This window comes from Sabethes cyaneus, chromosome 2, assembly GCF_943734655.1.
Source record: "Sabethes cyaneus chromosome 2, idSabCyanKW18_F2, whole genome shotgun sequence".
NCBI classification, from domain to species: domain Eukaryota; kingdom Metazoa; phylum Arthropoda; class Insecta; order Diptera; family Culicidae; genus Sabethes; species Sabethes cyaneus.
In genome coordinates, this window is record NC_071354.1 from 96658477 (window position 1) to 96681154 (window position 22678).

General features: G+C 41.0%; 2 protein-coding genes across 4 annotated transcripts; both read right to left on the reverse strand.

Moving 5' to 3' along the window:
- Positions 1-3072: 3072 nt before the first annotated feature.
- Positions 3073-3809, reverse strand: LOC128734929 (antifreeze protein Maxi-like). Its single transcript, XM_053829336.1, has one exon. It carries the CDS (start codon positions 3532-3534, stop codon positions 3073-3075), a length of 462 nt encoding a protein of 153 aa, XP_053685311.1. The 5' UTR covers positions 3535-3809.
- On the reverse strand, positions 3809-20547 carry LOC128734927 (uncharacterized). Of its 3 annotated transcripts, none has more exons than XM_053829334.1 (5): positions 18738-20547; positions 18551-18646; positions 12166-12329; positions 7888-9024; positions 3809-3973 (listed from the first exon to the last, which is right to left on the reverse strand). In XM_053829334.1, exons 1-5 carry the CDS (start codon positions 19971-19973, stop codon positions 3811-3813), a joined length of 2796 nt encoding a protein of 931 aa, XP_053685309.1. In that variant the 5' UTR covers positions 19974-20547; the 3' UTR covers positions 3809-3810. The 3 variants fall into 3 exon arrangements, with proteins under 3 accessions (XP_053685309.1, XP_053685310.1, XP_053685308.1); XM_053829335.1 differs by having other exon boundaries at positions 7888-8388; positions 18551-18649; XM_053829333.1 differs by having other exon boundaries at positions 18551-18649.
- Positions 20548-22678: the final 2131 nt, after the last annotated feature.

Consider the following 22678-nt stretch of genomic DNA (forward strand, 5'->3'; position numbering starts at 1 on the left):
TCTGGTAACGATCTACCCTGTTTCTTGGAGCGGAACGTGGCGACGCGGTGGCTCTTCACTTTGCGCTCGGTGCGCTATTTGCAACGCTTCATTAGCGTTTCAGCTCTTGTACGCAAGATTTTACTTGATTCTTCTTCTTGATGACTTGATCGCCAACTGTTCAAACCCCTTATTCACATTTACATAATGTTTGTCTTTGACAAACTCGCAGAGCTCCTCGGTTGCTTTCCAAACTTCCTCCATGTTCGACCTACCGTAAGGCAGTCCTTGTTGCACAGCCTAGGGATTGTTTTGCAAGTTTTGCTCAACACAGGGTTTCCTCCTTCGGGATGCTCATTTCTTTGGAGCAGCCTCGATCCGAGTTGGCGACTGCTGTACTTTCGCACTTCGGGTCAACGGGTCCTCCTACTTGATGTGATGTTTGTGGTGTTTGTAAATCTCTCTCCATGCTGATGGTCCCATTGCAACTCATCGTTGCAGTCGGTTTTGTAATCTCATGGTTGTCCAAGCGAGCAGGAAGGCCATGCTTAGGATGACACTGTCCTTAGTGGGGTACCGTGTGCAGAGCCGGATCAGTGCTAATCAGGAATGTTACATCTGAGCGTGCAACCACCAACACTAGTGCGAGTTCTAAACGTACCTGGCGGTCTGCTAACGTTTTATCGGGACGGGGGCAACCGCACCATTAGCGCCATTTAAGAAAGGCGTTAAAAAGCAAAGCCTAGGAGCTACACTCCGTTATCGAAACTTGACCTTCTGTTTTTATACGACAGACTTCGCAGCCAGGTATTAGACTGCAGGACAATTGCGGGGCTAGTGCTACGATCCCATTGACTCTAACAGCCTCTCCAAACCGAAATTCGAACATACGACGACTGGTTTATTAGACAAGCATCGTACCTCGAGGCCAATCAGGAGGCGAAAGGAATTACCCTTCCTTAATCAGGGAGCAGAGTAGCACGCTTGCCAGCCTTGCTGCGTCTATATCCCTATCTTCCACTGAGTTCAGTTCGTTATTGAACTTACACCCCTGGTCTTCAAAATTCTGGCCTCCACGTTTGATGTTGCTTGTTATTTATTGTTGCCTCGGATTTATCTTCTGCTGCTGAGTTTCGGCAAAACGAAAAGTCATTATGGGCCCTATTATGTAAGTCATGTCGAGCAACTCGATTCGACTCAGTCACTGTCGAGTATCGGGTGCGGGTAGAACGGCCAGTATAGCGGATCACTGCACGACTAAAACAAAGCAATCTCAGGCGTCAGTTGAATTACTAGAATTTTAGGGGTCGGCTCTGTCAAGTTACTTGACAAAATCGTGTCGCATGTGACTTATATAATACCAAAATTAGACCAGTCAAACAAAATGACACTCGACCTGACTTCTAAAAAAGGGCCCTATGACTGTGAACTGGCGCATAGAAGCTTTATCGACTGTTGCCAACCGACCCTCAAAAATTACATTTAGACCGCTGCAAAATTCACTATTTACGGGTAACCAGATTTTCATTTTCACTCTATATGAGTCTTTTTAGTCTTCAATTAACGTGTTGCATTTTGCATTGCATAATTTCTGGATCTATCCCCACAGGGGTGAACTAACAGCCGGCTTACATTTTCTAACCAGTCCGAGGTATACTGGTCTTCACTAAATCTTTGAACGATGGCTTTCGGATCTAAAGTTATAAGTTAATTTAAACACTGACAAATAATTTGATTGACGAATTTCTTCTATCAGAAGAAGGACGTTACACTGATTAGCGTACTTTTCTTTATTCCTTTGCTTGTTCGATAGTAGGACATATTTAATATAAACAAGTAGCCTTCCGTCAACGGGTATGGTATACATTTTACAGCATACAACTAATAAGAAGTGCCTGATGGGTTAACTATACCGTATAAATAAATAAAAACATAATTTATACCATTTCTCTGTGCTTGACAAAGAATGGAACATCGCTACAGGGAAAGTAATAAACGCTATTATACAACAGAATATAAATTAACTTCTCTCGGTTGTTGTGTTTTCATTACAAACTAGAGCTGGGACTTTTTACTCGTTCGTACGATGAAGTTTTCTCTCATTTGCCACTACTAGCTAATATAGAATTGAAGTTTTCTAGTTACAACTAAATTTTTTTCGCTACTTACAAAAAGCATCCACCGAATAGGACTTAGAAATACATTTCTATCCGACTGTTCGACTCTCTGACTAAACGATTATCTGTCCCGATTTCAAATTTATTCACTCTCTAATAACGTGGGACCGGGAAGAAATAGTTTAAAAGAATTGCTTCCAAACTACCAATCGATTGCTGTTCATTGCATCAGATTGCATCTTCAAATAAGCTTCTAACTTTCCTTCTTCGAACAAAGGGAAGAATCTACTCAGGTCTATTACTCAGTTCTGTGCTGCTTATTTTGCGCATATCATCTCCTGCTTACGGCGAAATTTATTTTCCAAGGAATCGCTGTCCTTACTCCGAGCGAACTGGCGGCATACTACCAGTCCAACGGTTTAGTTTTCTCGCTATGCTAATGTTTTGAGTTTTAAGTTTAAAATACAATTAGTAGTAACTTTAGTTTTCGATATCTCAATTTTAATGATGTATTGAGTTTGTTAGTTTTTCATTCTCTACGGGTACATTTACACAAGTGATAAAGTTGAAAGGGATGAGGAATCCTTTGAACGTTACTCTACGACCGACGGGTAGAGACAATCGGAACAATAGTGGAATAAATTTTTAATTGCGTTATTGGGCGCAATTTTGGAATATGTAAACTTATTCGAATGAGTACTAGTCGCTTTGGTTACTCAAATGTGGATTTCAACCATTTTTCTCCTCTTATGCTACGAATTTTGTGCTGAATACTACGAAGATTTTGATTTTAATTTTCTTGTTTTAACATTCAACCATAGAGATGTTCTTTTGTTATTCGGGAATTTGAGTTTATTTCAGAAACATTGAATTATGAACTCGCAACAAAATACTTTTTTTCCGTTTTAACTAAACCATATGTTAACGTTTAAAAAAGTATTTCATTGTTACTCTGTTAAGGGGATTACTTCACTTACTAAAAGGTATCGCCGCTATACCAGGGATGGATCCATGGTGCTGAGGGTGGGGGGGTTGGTGGATATATGGTGGGCGATGGCAGAGCACAAGAACGAGCAGCTGTAGCAGCAGAGCTGTCATACGATCCGACTGACATGGAACCAGTGGCATAAGAACCGGTAGCAAAATGTGGTGAAAAGATAGCCGCGTTACTGGCTGCCGAAAGCTGCTGGGCGGCAGCCGCAGCGGCTGCTGCTTGTTGGGCGGCTGCAGCAGCGACAGCGGCCTGTTGGGCCTGCTGGGCTTGTTGCTGTTGCTGCTGGGCAGCGGCTGCTGCAGCAGCTGCAGCAAATGCCGATTCTTGGAACGAATATGCCGACGATGATGCTTGCGCTAGCATTCGACTGGAAGCATCTTGGTAATAGTCAGCCTTTTCCTGCTGATAGCGACATGATGAGAGAGCTTTTTTGTCGAAATTCATCGGATTGTTCGGTGAAGGAAAGCTGCTTCCGCCACTGCTGCTGCTGACAATGGCCGCGGACGAAACCGGCGTTCCAGAGGCGTTAGCCGGTTTCTTAACGTTGGCTGACGGCGACGTGGGCGTTAAGTTCCAAGAGGCGCTGCTGCTGCTGTTGCTGCTGCTACCTCCGCCGGTGGAGAGTTGAATACTGCTACTGGTTATATTGCTACTGCTTGTTATCGAATCGGATACTACTGTGCTCTGAGGGCACTGCTGCTGTACCCCCCACCCCAATTCCTAGCTGATACGGGCCCGCTTGTTTGCCGGCGTCTCTTGACCTATCTGACCCCGCACCATGTACTGCAGCTGCGGCATAAACTGCATCACGTCCACCACCTGTACCAGTGCCATTTTATCGACGTTGGAACGGCCAGCTTCTAGCAAGGCTTGGTACTGTAAGCTGGAAAAAAAGAGAAAAAAAAAGAATGGGATGAGTAAAGTTGTAAACTACACTCAATCGTATGAACTAAATATATCTTTCTTGATCTTGTCTTAATTTAAGATACTGCTTTTTAAGCGCAATCGTGAAACTTGAATATGATGCCAAAGATTTTTTTTGCAAAAATATTATGAATATTAAGTTTTATATTCGTTATAGGGTGCTGGACGGGTTCGTTTACGGCGGGTCCTCGTCTACTTTACAGATATATAGACAAGAAACCAGCATTATAGCCAATTTTGATGCGAATTACATTCAAACTAACCTGGTATTAATATTTATGGATTGTCTCTTCACTATCGAGGAAAAGACTATGTTAGGAAATTACTATTTTTCACTATTTGTTAAAAAAAATGCAAGTTCTCTTGGTTTTTCTACCAGTTTTGAGTAAGACGAAGAGAATCTGCTAATCGCTGGGAGTAACTACTTGAAATTTTGAGCTGTGACTCAAACTATTCCCAATTTTTTTTAGTAGTTGGGTATCTCTTGCACACGGCTCAAAGAATACATACATAGATTTTTGTAAATAATTGCTGTATGTCCATGATAAACGAAAGAAATCTTGCTTATGACGAAGTGCAGTTTTCATATGACGAACTCTCGCTGGAGCATGAAAAATTGTTCCACTGAGATATGTAAGTTCCGAAATATTTTTTCGGGCTAAAAGGCTATACATGTACAGGCAAGATGTGTCAGATTTATCTGGTGTAAAAAACATGACTACTTGCGGATAAATCCTTTTAAAAACTCGCAATCCTTATCCTGTTTACCTTTTCGAATGAAAATTATTAAAACAAACAAGTAAGATATGGGAATGTAAGATAGAGGATAAAGACAGGGATGGTTCGATTACTTTGACTCAATTTTGACCATCCGTCTCAGCCGAGCAAAATTTGGAAAAGTTATATATGGGACATTTATAGAACTAGTTTATCTACACATTTGCTGAACAAAGTCTTGCTGTATCTTTTATAGTTACGGTGCTAAACAATTCTAGTAGCTCATTAGTAGCTAAGTGAACGTTCACGTTGAGTCAAAGTGATTGAACCATCCCCGGATAGAATCAGTAATTAAGTAATAGACACAATAGTAAATGGATAAAAAGATACTCAAAATTCTAAAGCTCCGATTTTGTTCCAATTTTGTGTGTTGGATGATATGAGACACATTAAATTTAATATTAATATACCAAATTTTGTTTACTCAACGCCCAAGGTGTACCTTTCTAAGTTAGGGTAGTCCAAAAAATCGTCATTTTTACAAACCTATTTTTATATCTTTTTGAAAAGCTGGGATTCCTTATACAAAACATCAAAAATTCAGAAAGATTTCTGTAAATACTGAAAAATGCTTTCTTAAAAGCTAAATTGTCTTTATTACAAGCTATTATGACACAAATAGTTGCTGTCGCAAACTTTGTAACCGACCACGCGACCTAACCAAAAAACTAATGATCACAATCCACAAAAAACATAGAGGACGTCAATCTGATATGGGTACCACCACTCACAAATAGAAAAAACGAATTTTTGGAAAAGAAATAAGAAAAAAGATGTACAAGTTGCTGGGTAACAAAAGTGCGAGGGTGGAGACTGACAAGGCGGAGAACCCAGATAATGAAAAAGGGATTTGTTTCTTCATTGCATGAACCTCCGAAAAGAAAACAGATGTCCAGGTGGCTGGTAGACAACGAAAGGAGGGTGGAAAGGGGAGCGACTCAAATAAGGGAAGACGGCTTTGTTTCTCTTACGTTTTCGAAACGAAAACGGATGCAGAAATGGTATCCCATCACTACCATTTGCGCCCAACAATGCACAGTAAAAACTCAAACCTACTAAACTCAAATCTCGTTTTAGGTCCACTATTGGCGGATGTAAAAAAAATCGGTCGTAAAAAACAGACGAAAATTCGATTTTTTGACGTAAAAAGAGAGAATGTTAATTCATATTTTAGACATGAAACGAGAGGACGTTAATTCAAATTTCGGACGTAAAAAAATGGTAATACAAATTCTGGACGTAATACGAGAGGACGTAAAAAAGTGGACGCTGATCCCCAATAGCAAGAGAATTCGAAGGCCAATATCAGGTGGGCTTTATGGGGCCCGTGCTACTACAGATCCAATTTTCACTTTCCGACAAATCCTCCAGAATTATCGAGAGTACAACGTGCTCACGCATCATATTTTCGTGTATTTCAGGGCAGCATACGATACAGTCGAGCGCGAACAACTAACTGCATGAGAGCGGCTTTCCGGACAAACTGACGCGGTTGATCAATGCTACCCTGGTGGGAGTGGTGTGCTACGTGTGTGTTTTGGGGGCACTCTCGAAACCATTCGAGTCGCGCAAAGGATTGCAGCATCAAGGGGATGAAATGCCCTGTATGTTATTCAACATCACTATTGAAGGTGTGATCCGGCGAGTGGACATCGAAATGAGAGAAACGATCTTCAGCAAAAGTATCCAACTCTTAGCTTTAGACCTCGACATCATCACTAGAAATATTGAGACTGTGGAGGAAATCTACCCCAGACTAAAAACGAAGGCTTGAGTTACAAATCAATGCGTCGTAAACCATATACATGATATGTAGAAGCTACAAGTAAAACTCCCACGGAAAGTGACTACTGGCAGCGATGAACTGGAAGTGGTTGATGAGATCATATATTTGTGATCTTTAGTCACCACCGACAATAATACGAGCAAGTATACTCAACGATGCATTCTGGATTCTGAAAGTCGAGCTTACTTTTCCCTCTGCAAGACGCATCGCATCGAACTTTGCTTACGGAAGACATATGTGCACTTGCCATATTGGAACGAAAGCTATTGTGGACTATTTTCGGCGGAGTACAAACGGAAACCGAAGAGTGGTGGAACCCCCAGCTGCTGGCACTACTTGAAGAGATTCCCATTTTAAAGCTAGCGAAAGTTGGGAGACTATGGTGAGCCGACAACGTCACAAGGATGCCGGACGACTATGGAGTAAAATCCGTTCTCTTCAAGAATTCCAATGGTACCAGGAATAGAAGGGCCCAACGTGCCAGATGGCTCGACTAGATTGAAGCCAACTTGCGTGTATCGAGGCGCTCAACGAATTGGCGACGAGTAGCCCAGGATCGAATACAGTGGAGAGGAATTCTTGGAAGGGGCTGTTTAACTTCTAACACATTTTTACTCAGCTTCTATCTCATCTGTCACATTGCTAATCAGTGTATTTTTTCGCATCACACCATGTTGATCACAAAAAAGCAAAACCATGGGTATAAACGTTCACGCCCACAGAAATAATTTCCTATCCACCTTTTCGCGCGGGTAATGGCGGCTAGTAGGTACACTTTTCGACAATGTTTATTTGCTTTTAGGAACTCCGCTCACGTACGCTTGAAAGTTCTACAGCGACAATCAAGATTGGAAATATCAACCTGACGTGAATGAAGTTGCCAAAAGCATGCTAACGTTCTCCGTTGTACACACTAGCCGCCATTACGAACGCGAACGCTATTGATTGAACCAATTCCATATAGTTTCCCAAATCGCTAATTTACTTAACAGCCCTAATAACTGCGATCTAGCAATGGTTTCGAATGCCCTTTTAAAGTTCAGAACAACCACGGCAGTGTGTTTATCCTTCGACTAAATGATTATAAAAGGCACTGTTTGATTGGTATTTAGCAAACTAAAATGATTCTAACTAATACGTTATAAAATTTCTACTGTTTCTATCCAAAAATGTAGACTGACCGTTAAGTGCCATTCAGTGGCAGAAAAGTTTCTTTCTGCATTCTGGCCATTCTGGCATCTTATTGTAGATGTAGTAAGACATTGTACATACTTAAAAAAATTCTTTACTAACGTTCTAGAGACACTCACCTGTTGCCGATAAACAGATTAATATCGAGAGCATTTAGTACCCTTCTGCAGACGTCGAGGCTGATGTAGGGAAAAAAGACATCCTTCAAATCCTGGATAGTCATCAGATAGTCGGTATTCCGGTACGGTGTCTTATTGATACAGTAGATCGTTTTGTTCTCGATCGGTTTCTTAACGACCTCGTACGGTTTGTACGGCGTGCCGCCCATGGTCATTTCCGGCAGCATAATCACATTGCCATGCCGGGTGCCACCGTCGCCCATGGCCGCGGCTTGCTGCTGGGCGGCCACTACGGCAGCCTGTTGTTGCTGCTGCAGTTGTTGTTGCAGCGCCGCCGCCGCCGCGGCCGCTGTCGTTGAGCGATAGTTATTGGTGGATGTGATGGTCGTATTCGAGCGGCCATTGGTCATGGCGGCAACGGCGTTCGATCGTTTCTGTTGCTGTTGTTGCTGCTGTTGCTGAGAAAGAGCCGCTACGGCTGCCGCTCCTGCCATGTTTGACCTTGGAGGGGAAGATAGATCGATTACATCCATTGCTGCTCGTGAGGTAATTACGCTCTTATATCTGGTATTGTCTACAATAGAGTTACTCGCTACAGGATTGGAAAGAGAGGTAGAAGAGGTAGGACAGGACGGAAGGGATGTAGGATTGGGAACAATGGCACCGTACGCTGCGGCGACTGCGGCCAAGCTAGTCACATTATTGAGCATCAAATTTTCTCGCAAACGTTCAACTTGGCTGAGCAGCTGTGCACTACTGCTAGTGGACAAATAGTTCTGCCCGGTGGAATTAACTGGAATTAGCGCAGGAGGCGGCTGTTTAGCCTGCGCTCCCTTCGGTGACGCTCGGGAAGGCGATGCTGCGGGAACAGCTGTTATTGAAACAGGATTCTTGGGGTAGACGGGTGCCATTCTGGAACCGCCACCAGTGTCGTTATTGCTATTGCTAGCCGGTGTGATAGTGACATGACCGTGTTTGGCTGTCAATTGATTAATTTGCAACGGGTTCAGGTGCGACAGATTAACGGTGCCATTGGGACTGCGACTGGTAGCGAATATGGACAGCTCAGGATTAAGGTATGGTATCGGAGGATTGATACTATTGCTGTTGGAGCGTACTGACGATGAACCACTTGACCTAGAAACATTATAATGCGTTTATCGGTTTTTAGCAAGTGATTGAGTTTTATGAAATTAAGTGAGGGACAGGAAAATCGTTAATCAATTAATTAGCGCTCTCTTTGATATTGTTTTTTTATTGGTTGCTTTCTCTCTCTCGCCAAAGATTACCTTAGACGCGGACAAAGGATCTTGTTAAGAGTTATGGTTTCATGAATGGACTCTAATACTGAGGTAGCGTGATGATGACTAACACCGGGAATAATCGATTTAGTCCAAAGTAGCAACGTAGTTCTATGCATCAAGAGCACAACAAATGCAGTCCAAAGTGTGAGTATTTTTATTCTGAAAAACGCATAATGTATCTAGGGAGCTCATTTACAGCTTTTTTACTGCTGCAGTACTAGTTTGTTTGCAATTATTCTAAATAGTATTCAATGGTTAGATATTGCCAGGTGCGCAATGGATGTTATGAGTGCAAGAAAATAAAATTCAAAATGATGCAAATAAGTACATACTAAATACAAGCGGTGATAGAAAATAAACGGTTGCAAAATGTGCATGCGATTAGAGTGCTGCCTTTGTTATAGTACAAAAAACATTTGTGTAAGGAGTGCTCGAAAAACGCCAAATAGACGCCAACGCCCGCAGGGCCAATTCTCGTTTACTATTTAACCAACTATAAGTTCAGAAATGTCCTATACGAATGAAATCAACGTCCAATAACAATGAAAACGATTAAAAAACCTGCTTTCTATTCATCCGGTCTGGAAACAACGTGTCCTGCAGACAACTGCAGAGCAACTTAGAACAGCAAACCAATCATTAAAACTACGACAAAAGTCGATCCCAGTCTGGGAACGATATATCATAATTGTTTTATAATAGCAATCACGTCGACGGTTATTGCATTATTATATACACCAACCCACTGCGGACTGCATTTCGGTGAATAAAGACACTGCCGATGTGTACCCTTCACATGCACCATGTAAAACTCTATATGCACACACGCACCAACAAAAAGCAGACACAACTCCAAGGCTTCGGATGGAACGGGGAGGTCAGCAAAATAGTTAAAATTTTGAATTATAAAATCCACATCGTATCTAAGCTTAACCTTCGACTGACCTATTGTAAAGCAAACGGATGACGTCACCGCGAAGGCTAAATATAACTGCGCAGGTTCAGCGTTTGATTCATTGTGCAGTGAATTACCAGCAACAGCGACTGCATACATATACATACGCCGCTACAAATCCATGCAACATATCATCAACGCACACCGAGTAAATGAGCAGCAAAACAATCAGTAGTCACGCGTTTACAAGGAAATATCACCTTCTAGTCAGCTGCTGGTTGCAAGAACGACCAGCCAAGCCAACCGGCTGCAATAAAAATAGTAGTGCGGAAGGGGGAAGGAAGGCGCTTTTGCCACATATCAACTTGTTATGCATTGCTTAATCATCATACCAAGCTTACTACAACCCGACGTCACACACCCACCCGGGCATTTATGAAAATTGAATTTTGCTCACGGCTTAAGCTTTACAATTTAAGATGAGAACAAATTTGCAAATCGTAGGATTTGTCATATCTGGCAGGTCAAGAAGGTGTCTTAAGAGTATAAGTTCTATTTCTCTTTGAGTAATAAGCACTTTTAGTAACTGATTGCTGCATTTGAAAAATAATACCGCAAAACCTAACAGGTGTTTAAAATGAATCATATACCAAAATATGATATTTTTTACTACTGCTACAACCACGCTAACGTATAAGCGCATAATCGAGGCAGTAAAATCTCGTGAGGAAAATCAATATCGAGTTTCTATGGTGACACCAAGACAACATTTAAATTGGCATTTTACTTTTTCCACGGAACGTGCAATATTGGCATAGATGCCCTAATTGGAAACTTTCCGTAAGTCACTTATGTGAATCGACAACAACAACAACAGCACAGGGAAGTTTGCTGAGTCACAGAATAGCAAATACCCGTTTACTGCCAGTCCTACCTTTTTCGTATTTATTTTATATCCCTTCGAAAATCGACTACCTGACAAATCAACGTAAAATGTATGTAAACTAAACCCACTTCTACTGGAAATGCCAGGTTTAATTACATTTTTGGAAGGTGTTGTGGTACCTATCTACGAAATTTTAAATTAAATAAAATATTTCATCTGACCGAGAAAAGTTGTCAAATCACATTTCCCCCATCGAATTATATTTACGTAAAAGGCCTGTTCTTTGTGAGGCAAATAAGCGGTTGTTAATGTCTGTTAGCTGACGTTCATTTAGATTGAAAATACATTCAGATAAAGATCAAACGGCAAATAGGTCACTGATGTAGTAAATTAAATCAGCACCTCCACAAGTAATCCTAGTCACATCAATCTGAAAGGTTATACTGAAAACTTCTTTTCGTTAACGATAAAATACTGATGAAACAGAAAGGAATGCAGGCAAACTTTACAATTAGAGAGCACTCCCCGATCTCATTGCTAAAAAATAACACACTAATAAACAGCAATAAAATAGGAACTACTAAGAACAACGATTATTACAACAAAAAAAAATAACAGATTACTGAGAAAAATATACAAATATATACACAATCTAAGGTTACACTGGTTGCATAGGCACTAGCGATATTTGAATTTAGAAAAAAACACTAACTAACTAACAACCATAAATATCAAAAGAACTTTTTATCAAATCAATTTTTCATTCAATATAAAAAAAATAATGTAAACAAAATTGTAAGCAGCATTTTTTGAGTAATTGAATTGATTTTTTTTATGTTTTCAGTAAAACCATTATTTCGCTTGCAAATTTGACTCAAACTTTGTTGGGTTTGAATTAAATAGGTATATTGACGATTTTTTAAAAGAATAAAAACTTTCTATTGAGTTTTTTTCCAAATTCGAGATGAGATTTTCGCTATTATCCTGAAAACCTCAAACGTACATATATACATACAGCAGACTACACAATTCAACCGAGAAAAAAGTACATAACAGAAGAGAGGCTAATTATTGTGCACTAATTTTTTTTCTTTTTTTTTCTAAACTGCATCGAGTAAACAAGAGTGAGGAAATATAAGAGAAAAAGCAAGCTAGTAAGGAGGAATATGTAGGAGCTTAACCGGAATACTTACATGTGCGCTGCTTGCGATTGGGCGGAGGACCGCACCAGTGGCGGAGGGACAGCCTGGTTTTGGGACGATCGCGACGCCATCGACATGGTCGGGTTCATGTAGGAGTTGTATTGCATGGGATGCATATTTTGCATGCTGCGAATTTGCGCCTGTGCTTGGGCGGCCTGTGTGTGGGTAAAGAAAACGGATTCGTTAGTGAATGACATGAACTACTCTTCTAGTTATCATGATACGGTCGTACTCCAGATGAAATTACTGATAGCATCAATGATTTTAGTTGGTTAATACTAAGATAGTAAGTTCGCTCTCCTCAAAAAATTTCAAAAAATAGGTTGCTTGAATAAAAATCTAGATTGTTAAAAGATATGGTAAATGCTTTGCATCGTTTAAATATTTCTTTGTCAGCAAATTTTCTATTAAGTAGGTGAATGTGAGGTAAGGTGGCCACCCTAAGCGGCAGTGTGTGTGTGGGACAATCAAATTCATCAGAATATCATCAATTTTTCCTTAAGTCTATTATATCAAGTCTTTTTAAGAAGTTATAACGGGGAACCCTTGAGAATTAGGCATTAAATAGCAAAAAAATGTATTACAAAAATGATACAGAATTGTTCAGAATTTCATAACAAAAAACTATTGTTTAAATTCGGATTTGGAGTTACCCTCAACAAGCTTAACGTGACAACGAAATGTTTATAGAGAATCAGTCATTGCATGATGGACATCGGTTTCCGGAGCACTGATGGAACCAAGAAATGCAAGAAATGAATCTTCTATATTTTCTTTATCACGTTGTCGCTTCGTTTTTGGAAGGCTTTTTATGAGCTTGTTTAAGACCTCGGTTTACCCAGAATATCCTTGCTTGCTTGTGCCGATTGCAGCAAGACAGCTCTTCCCGTGTTCAATTATCGTCCAAAACACAAATTGTCTCCTTGCTCGAAACATCACAAATGAATTTTGAGGTTAGATTTTTCTTTTGCTAGGTAGCGATCTGCGTCATGCCTCAATTCAAAGTATTTTTTCAATTTTTATTTTACTTGTAAAAACTATCTACAAACACAGCAAGTACCTATATTGATTCACTTTATCAATAATTGTGTATACACATAGCAAAAAATAAAATGTTGGTATAAAACAAACCATTTACATGCTACGCATCTGCAAAAAGCGATGTCCAAGGATCACTGCAATGGTCTAGGGCAATTAAAAAAAGAGGATGGGAGTCTCACTGTTACCATCAGGGAAACTCTGTAAGTTCTAAAGAACACGTACTTCCCTGGTTCGACAGTGAGCACTGGACAAGACATAGACGAACAGCAGCGGAACGGGTCATTACGCAATGTGCCAAATGATTCGGTTCTGCTTGCACGCCGATTGTTTACGGAGGCTTCGATCAACTGGCCACTTAGCTCTTTTGAACCAATGAAATCTCCAGGCCCGGATGGATGTCCGAGCTCATCAACCTCTATCGAGCCAGTTTCACTTTGGGGTATATCCCGGAGAATTGGCGGAAAGTAAGGGTGGTGTTCATACCTAAGGCTGGCAATAAAGACAAAACCATGCCTAAGGCTTTCAGACCGATAAGTCTGACTTCAGCGCTTCTTAAGCTGATGAAGAAAATCACGGATAACTATATCCGCAATGAGTTTTTAAAAAACTCTCCGTTATATGTAAATCAACATGCATACCAACACGGTAAATCTACGCAAACCGCACTGCACTGCTTAGTGACGTCAATTGAGAAATTGCTCAAATATCAAGAGACAGCACTTTGTGCTTTTCTTGATATTGAAGGCGCTTTCGATAACACGTTCTTCGCGTCAACTAATACGGCTCTCTGTCAAAAGAGAATCGACCACACTACAATGAGCTGGATTCCACACTACAATGAGCTGGATTCGGTGATCAAAGGATGTCCACGGGGAGGAGTTCTTTCCCCCTAGCTCTGGTCACTGGTGGCCGACGCACTCCTTCACAAGCAATCACAGCTTGGTTATGAGACCATTGCTTACGCCGATGTCGTTGTACTTATCGTCAGAGGAAAGTTTGACGCAGTATTGTCAAGTCGCTTGCACGGAGCTCTAAACACCACCATGTTATGGTGCTCACAAGAGGGACTTAATGTTAACCCCACTAAAACGGTCGTTATACCATTCACTAGACAAAGAAAACATACCATTACTCCCCCTATACTGAATGGTGTCAGACTGGTCTTCAATAATGAAAACAAACACTTCGGAATAATTCTCGATAAAAAACTGAACTGGGCTGCCCACCTAAATTATGCTGTTAAAGCAACTTCGGCTATCCTGGCATGCTGCTCACTGTTTGGCAAAACTTGTGGATTGAAACCTCAACTAGCTTTTTGGTCATATACTACTATTGCACGGCCTAGGATAACCTATGCCGCTGTCGTATGGTGGCCAAAGGTGAATGAGGTGACAGCCCAAGCCAAACTGAACAAAGTTCAGCACCTGGCCTGTCTTACAGTTACCAGTGTCATGCGTACAACACCTACTGCAGCTACGGAGGCAATGCTATGCTTACTGCCTTTGCATCGTCATGTGAAGAAGGAAGCAGAGCTCGGTGCACTACGGTTGCAAAAGAGTAAAACTATACTCGAAGGTGACCAAATTGGTCATCTTCGCATACTTCGGGAGCTCAATCTGACACCCTTAGTAACTTCAGTCTCTGACTGCATGGAAGCCAGGCCCAATATGGACGTTCCATATGAGGTGATTGAAACAGATCGCTCAATGTGGAGTAATGGAGGGCTCGATCTTCCATCTGGAACTACCTGCCTTTTTGCAGATGGTTCAAAAATGGGGGCATGCACAGACTCCGGAGTCTACGGACCCGGCGTCAGAGAAACTATCTCATTAGGAAAGTGGCCCACCGTTTTTCAAGCAGAAGTATATGCAATATACATCTGTGCAACAATATGCTTGAAACGAAAGTACAGGTATGCGAAAATCGGTATCTTCACGGATAGCCAAGCGGCACTACTGGCACTCAAATCCACCAAATGCGTGTTCAAATTAGTTTGGGAGTACAGCACAGCATTGAGGGAGCTCTCCCGCTAAAACAAAGTGCTATTACTTTGGGTGCCCGGTTACTGCGGAATCGAGGGCAATGAATTTGCTGACAACCTAGCAAGACAAGGATCAGCTCAGTAATTTATTGGTCCCGAACCGTTTCTGGGCACCTCCACATCCGCCGTGAAAGGCGAACTGATGGCATGGGAAAAGCTAGAAATAGTATCCTGTTGGAATCAAACACAGGGTTGTAGACAAGCTAACCCCAAACCCTGCAGTAGCTAAAAAACTACTCCATTTAACTCGTAGTGAACTACTCACAATCACGGGACTCCTAACAGGACACAGCCCCGCTCTTTATCATTTAAAGAATATCGGCAAGGTATCGTCCGACACCTGCCGCTGAACCTGAAAGTTCAGCGCATCTGCTCTGCTATTGCGGAGCTCTTGCATTATCAAGGCACAACTTCTTAGGAAGTTTCCTTCTTACTCCATATCAGGTATGGAGCCTAAATCCCAAAACGGTCACTGGCTTTATAAACCATGTAGTAATTAACCCAATGCCCTTCTGGCATACAAAAAACCATTTACATCACAAAACCTTAAATTAGGTCATGCTGTTAGAAGAAAATTCAGGAACGTAGCAAACATAGTTCCAACATACATTTTAATGATATTTTAATAGTTTCTCCATCTGGTTTTTTGTTATTTAGTTTCATGCATTATTGTTATTTATTATATGTGGCTAAAATGGGATTATGAACCAAATAGACGCCCAAAAACCAGGATGGTCATCTTGCCCCACATTCCCCTAATAGAAATATTTGCTTATGCTACGATTTTGACATGTCTCGTTTTTTGCACGGTTAGTTTTTAGCATTGGGCACATGTCAATCAAATAAACCAAATCAATACTGGCCATTCTAAGGCCACAGACTAACAGACGTAACACCTCGAACAAATTTTCTAACAAAACATCGTTTCATTGACACCCCTAAAACTTAGAAAAAACACTAACATCACCTGGTGCAGTCTTCGCGCTACGCAGAGTAAGTTGCTATAAATTTAGCAATGCTATAAATTTACTTGTGTATTATCTGACAACAGCGCCAGTGCAGGCGAACGGCGTTCTCGTGCAGCGACTGTTGTTTGAGTCTTGGCTTAACCAAAAATTTGAAATGATCGTTTTTATTGACGATGGAATGAGGCTCCAGTGTTACGTCTGTTAGTCTGTGCTAAGGCTATTCTGAAGGCCTACGGAACAGTTCCCTGGTAGTTTGAGTTTTGCGGGAGTCATTGTCGATCGTAGCTAGTCCCAATATGGTTCAGAACAGCGATTTTATCAAAATAGCAGGGGCAATTGCTTTGCCTCAACTTGGAGGTTGAGTCAACGGCTATCTAACACGACAGGTAATTAAAGGTTGGTACCAGAATCTGAACTTTCCATCCTAACGTCCTCCGAACTGGATTTTTGGACTGGTATGGGCTTCGCTGCATGCTGGCATGGGATACGCTTCGTATCTGGTATGGAGAGATGGCGGTGGCTTCAGGGCATTGCACAGGGTCCACTGGTTCTGTACGGATCTCAGCTTGCCTTAAATTGGGCGTGGACTCCAATATTTTTCAAACGACACAAATTGAAATGGAGCTATGTGGAGCTAGGTGCCTTGACTGCCGCTGTATTAAATCATCCTCTCTCTCTCTCTCTCTCTCTCTCTCTCTCTCTCTCTCTCTCTCTCTCTCTCTCTCTCCTTTCCCTCGCTCTCTCGCTCCCTTTCCATCTCTCTCCCTCCCTTTCCCTCTCTCCCGCCCTTTCCCTCTCTCCCTCCCTTTCCCTCTCTCCATCCCTTTCTCTCTCTATCCCTTCCCTCTCTCTCTCCCTTTCCCTCTCTCTCTCTCCCTTTCCCTCTCTCTCTCTCCCTTTCCCTCTCTCTCTCCCTTTCTCTCTCTCTCCCTTTCCCTCTCTCTCTTTCTTCTATATGAATTATTTTACACATACATACACTCGTGCACACACACATACTCACTCATTCCACTACTCTTCTGTTATTCCTTCACTCTCACTTGCTTTCTCGCACTATCTCTCTTCTCTCTGCTATATATTACCTGTCTCTTATCTATATTGTTCTCAGCTATCTATCTCTTCTGCTATATCTATCGCACTGCTTCTATCTTTATTTCTCTCCCTCTGTCCTTCTCTCCATCTATCTCTCTCTGCTTCCGTCCATCTTTCTCCCATCATTTCTATTTCTTTTCATAAATTTGAGTTTTTGTATACAAAAACATGTCCTTTCAGATTAATAGAATTTAAAAATTTACATTAATAGAATTTTATTTAAATAATACTATCAGATACTTACTATACTATACTTACAGATATTTACAGATTTATTAAATACTTTAAATATATATAAAGTTTAACATATTAGTAGATTAATCCATTAATAGATGAACCCATTAATAGATTCATAGTCATTCATAGATTTATAGATTTATAGTCTTATAGGATTACTATATTTCTAGTTAAAATTGTGAAGCAATAAACACCCGAACGACATCAGGTGAAAAATCCCAAAAACCAAGCCCAATGAATGAATGCACTAATACAGTAATGACCCAATTTCGTCACCCCCATGATGAATTTAGGGGTGACAAAAACGGGGCAGTGACAAAATCGGGTATTTTTTCAATTTTTATTTTTTTGCAGATAACTTAGAACGAACTACATATACTTCCTTCTGATCACTTTTAGGCCATGTCGCACTTCCTTCTACCTCTCTGTGGACATTTGTCACCTTTTCACAGCACTCCCAAAAATATGAAAACACGCGTTTTTTAATTGCGCCGAAATGGTTGATTATACTGGTTAACTATGTTCAGAGAAATTTCACAGCGAAAGAAACTCTTTCTTATGGTATGAAGGATTCTTTGGTTAACCCCCCTAAAAGTAAGATAGAAAATTTATTTTTCAAGCAGTAAGAGATAGAGCAAAACAATGTTCTACAAAACTTTTGAGAAGATTATTATAAAGAACTTTGCCAAAGAAAGTAATCTTCTAGCTATTATAGTTCTGGAGATAAGAAACAACTTTTGTGGAAACTCCACGATAATCAACTTGTTGAACACAGTTCTTTTCACAGTGTTTTAACACATTTGACATACTAAGCTTTTGATAAATCAAAAGCGTGACAAAATCGGGTAAAAAACGTGACAAAATCGGAGGTGACAAAATCGGGGGTGACAAAATCGGGGCAAAAACGTGACAAAATCGGGGAGTGACGAAATCGGGGAGTGACAAAATCGGGTTACCACTGTATCACGAAATGTTTCAATTCAATTGGCAAACTTACCTGCTGAGCTTGCGAAAGCCTTATTAGCTGCTCCTGTTGGGCAGCCGACAGTATGTTGTTAGGGTTCGGCGACATACCCCAGTTATTTGTCAGTGCCTGCTAATCACAAAGAAAAAAAAACAAAGCATAACGTTAATCCATGATTGCTGCCGAACAGAGTAGGGCCTTCTTGGCCGTGGGAGACTACCTGAACCGCTGCCGTGATGTTGTTTTGTATTTGAGGGTTATTCTTCTGCAAGTTTTGCTGCTGCTGCTGCAGCGCCTGGTACATATTATTGGCTGTCTTCCGAACCTGCGGTTGCTGCTGTTTAGCCATTGTATTTAGCATATTGTTTGGTTGTTTTGGCGGCGGCTGGGCAGGCTGTCGCGTCCAATGTACAGTGTTATTGGACTTAGGCCCGGATAAGAGTTGAGAATCCACAACTTTGCTAGGCCAGTAATCTTCGAATTCAGTGCCCGGTGGAAAATAACCTTTAATATCGGTCAAACTAATGACTGCCACCGAATCACTCGCGAATAGTTCATTTCGAATCCCCTGAACTTTGCAGCAAAACTTAAGATAGGATAGATCCCAGCCCGATAGGTAATCGGCTTTTAACTTAAGATTATCAGTCTCTCCCTCGAAGTAAAACAGTGGAACCATCTTTTGGTTGTCTCTGACGGTGTAAGGAACTACAGATTCTTTGTTTATGCGAATAAATCCGCATTTATCGTTGGGTGTGCTACAACCCATCAACAGCTTCTTATAACATACATCCAGAAATTGATAAAACTTGTAGGCATCGGATAATCGCACCACCAAATCTTTAAGCGTGAACATTTCCCTTCCAAACTGGAAGTCGCAATGTTTGGTATTGATTTCATTGAACAACTTGCTTTCGGCCTCGGTTATATAGTACGAGCGAACACAGGTGCAGCTGTAGATATCCTGATGCAAATAGTTTAGATATTTGTTTAGCAGCTTCATCTCTACCATACGCACAGCGCAGTACCTCTCGGACTGCCGGAATATGTACGGAATGTGGATTTTACCGGGAAATGTCTCCCAGCCGAAATGACCCTTCTGGCTCTCTTCGTCACACGCTTTCTTCTCTCCGCCATTCGCATCATCAGTCTTTGCTGCGTTTCCATTAGCTTGCGCAGTTCCAGTTCCGACAGGGGCTATAGTTGTTGCACCAATAGAATGAGGCAACAACTGCCCTGGTTTCCGTGTTAAATAGTTCAAAATGTTTGTCTGACCAGCAGGACCATTACCAGCAGCGCCCGGTATTTGGCCGCCTATAGGCCTAGCTACTTGCTGTTGCTGCTGGAGTGCTGCCTTTGCAGTTTGTTGTTTATGCGCTTCCATCATTTTTGCAGCCAACTCATTAATTTCGGCATCGTCGTGGCGTTCCTGTTTCACCGTTGCCACCGGAACAGACATTTTTCCAACCTTAATACCCTCTTCGTCTTACTACGACCATACAAGCTTGAATGAATCGTATTTGTTCTTCGCTCACTTCAAAAGTATCACTTTTTTATCTGCTGTTATTTCCAAAAACTAGCCATTCTGTCTTTTTCACTAAAAACTGTTTAATTTACTCCTACTCCTTGATCATTCCGTTTGTCAAGAAATAAGAAACATGTCCAATATAACTGGCAGTATATTCCACACAATTCTGACACATGTATCTTCAGTTCCAAGAAGCTAATAAACCGGCACCTTGCCTATAGTCTCGCTCTCCGGACACAGGCCACTCTACACTGAAGATACGGCGTATCCTTGGGCAATTACCTACGTAAATGTGTAATTACTACGAACGTTTCCCCCCGTTCTTCTCACACTACCTATCACTAAAAACCGTTCGAAGCGGAAATGCAACTTGTCGCGCTCGTGTTGCACCGTTTACCGACGAAACTAGAGAAACGAACGACGGCACGCGACTATGGGAATTCCGAAGAACGCGGATTTAGGTGAAATTACTTTTTTCTTTTTAATTTGAGCAAAAAAACAAGAATCGCGTGAAACGTTCAGTACACAGAGCAGGCTTTGCCTCCGCGCTCGTGCACACCAATATTTTGTATGAGCGACCAACACGAGCATGGCAACACCGAAACCCCCAGAGCAGCCAGCCAGCGGTTGTGCGAGGTAGTCTCGCACGTCGGCGAAGGGCTTAAATAATTTCTCGCACATACATACAACTCTGTAACTGCTGCCTGCTGCTTCGGCTGCTCCGAAGCGCCCTCATTTTTTCTTCTTAGCTGATGGTGTTTGCTTTCGGTTTTACTACCGACCACTGCTGCTGTTGCTAGGCAAGAGAGACTATAGTCTCGTCTATGAGCCAACAATGCAAAAGTATGTGTGAAGTTTTACTTTCAAAGTGCATGTAGCGGGACCAATCAGCAGCTGCTGTCCCCAGTCTTGTGCAACGAAAAAAAATGCAGCACAATAATCCAAACAAGTAAAGTTAACTCCACGACCACGACGGCGGCCTTACTATCCATAAGCAAGCACATGCAAAGATACTGCTACGCAAAGCAAGAAAGAGAGAGATAGAGAGGGCGTCATCATCGCTGCGACCGCCGTCGTCGTCATGCCATCAAAAAAACACAAGTGAGAGACTTTGCAAGGAGCCTCACCATTGCCGGGAGACTACACCTTGATTAAGCTACATATCTCATAAATTATTCATACAATCGTTTCCTTTTTCTTATGGGATTTTTTCCCTGTGTATGTGGCCGATGGCTTTTGCGCTCGCTGTGGGACTTCGGTTAGCAGTCGTTCACGGTTGAATTGAGCTGAATTTTCCGAAGCCTCGATATTTACAAACGTGTTTCTTTTAGCGCACTTTTGGCGACCCCTACCTGATGTGGCAGACATTTTATGATGTTTCGTTTGCTATCGTTTCCGCCTACCTAGGTGAGTAAGAAATGGTTGTCTTCATACAGTTGTTATAAATATATAAACATGAAATTGTTTTTGCCTTTCTACTATATAAATATATAGTATAAAGGTATAGAAATCACTTGGAAAACCGGAAATGGAAAGAAGGTCCTGCGGGCCGAATGTTATATACCATTCGACTCAGTTTCGAAAACTGAGCATTTTCTGTGTGTGTGTATGTATGTGTGTGTGTGTGTATGTGTGTGTGTGTATGTGACGCTTTTAATCTCACTCACTTTTCTCGAAGATGGCTGGACCGATTTTAATGTTCTTAGTGTCAAATGAAAGGTCTAGGTGTCCCATTGGTCGCTATTGAATTTCATACTGATCGGACTTTTAGTTCAAAAGTTATGTATAAAAATACGAAAAATATGGGACTTCATTATCTCATAGGTCTCTTAACCGATTTGAACAAAATTGATTGCACAAGAAAGAGGAGCCTTGCAAACCCTTAACTTCCAAATTTCATAACGATTGGACTTGTAGTTTGAAAGTTACATAAAGAAATGTGAAAAAATAGTATTTAAAACATATTTATTTAACATATAAGCATTAATTTAATGAAAAACATCACACATTTTATGATTATTTGAAAATTACTGCTGAGATCTATCAAACGAAACCGAGTTATTTAAAATCGGACGCTTCATTCAAAAGTTATTCAAACTTTAACACTTAAGCACCGTATATTAAACCGTTAAAACGTGTGAAATCAAAACATATCAATCAAATGTTGATTGTATTCAATGTATGAGATGTGTGTGATGTATGTATGTATGTATGTATGTATGTATGTATGTATGTATGTATGTATGTATGTATGTATGTGTGTATGTATGTGTGTATGTATGTATGTATGTATGTGTGTATGTATGTATGTATGTATGTATGTATGTATGTATGTATGTATGTATGTATGTATGTATGTATGTATGTATGTATGTATGTATGTGATGACAATTTGCAATTTTAAAATTTGCAATGAAATTCAAGAAAAGTGAGAAACATGTCAATTGTCTGAAGTTTTTGAAGCCTCTTAGTGGAATACGAACTCTGAAATTAAAGAAAAGAAAAAACTTTTACCGACTAAATTCCACTATTTAATATTTATTCGCGACAGATACGTATACGCTTTGAAATAAGACACTGATGAAGCCTGCACGTCGTAGGGGAACTACGTATCTGTTGCAAATAAATATTAAATA

Excerpts from the sequence above, each read along its gene's own strand:
- LOC128734929 (XM_053829336.1), bottom strand. The coding sequence starts at position 3,534 with ATGAATTTCGACAAAAAAGCTCTCTCATCATGTCGCTATCAGCAGGAA.
- LOC128734927 (XM_053829333.1), bottom strand. The coding sequence starts at position 19,973 with ATGTCTGTTCCGGTGGCAACGGTGAAACAGGAACGCCACGACGATGCC. Across the intron at positions 9,025-12,165 it reads CAATCGCAAGCAGCGCACAT|GTCAAGTGGTTCATCGTCAG; the intron begins GTAAGTATTCCG and ends TAATGTTTCTAG. Across the intron at positions 3,974-7,887 it reads AATCTGTTTATCGGCAACAG|CTTACAGTACCAAGCCTTGC; the intron begins GTGAGTGTCTCT and ends CTTTTTTTCCAG.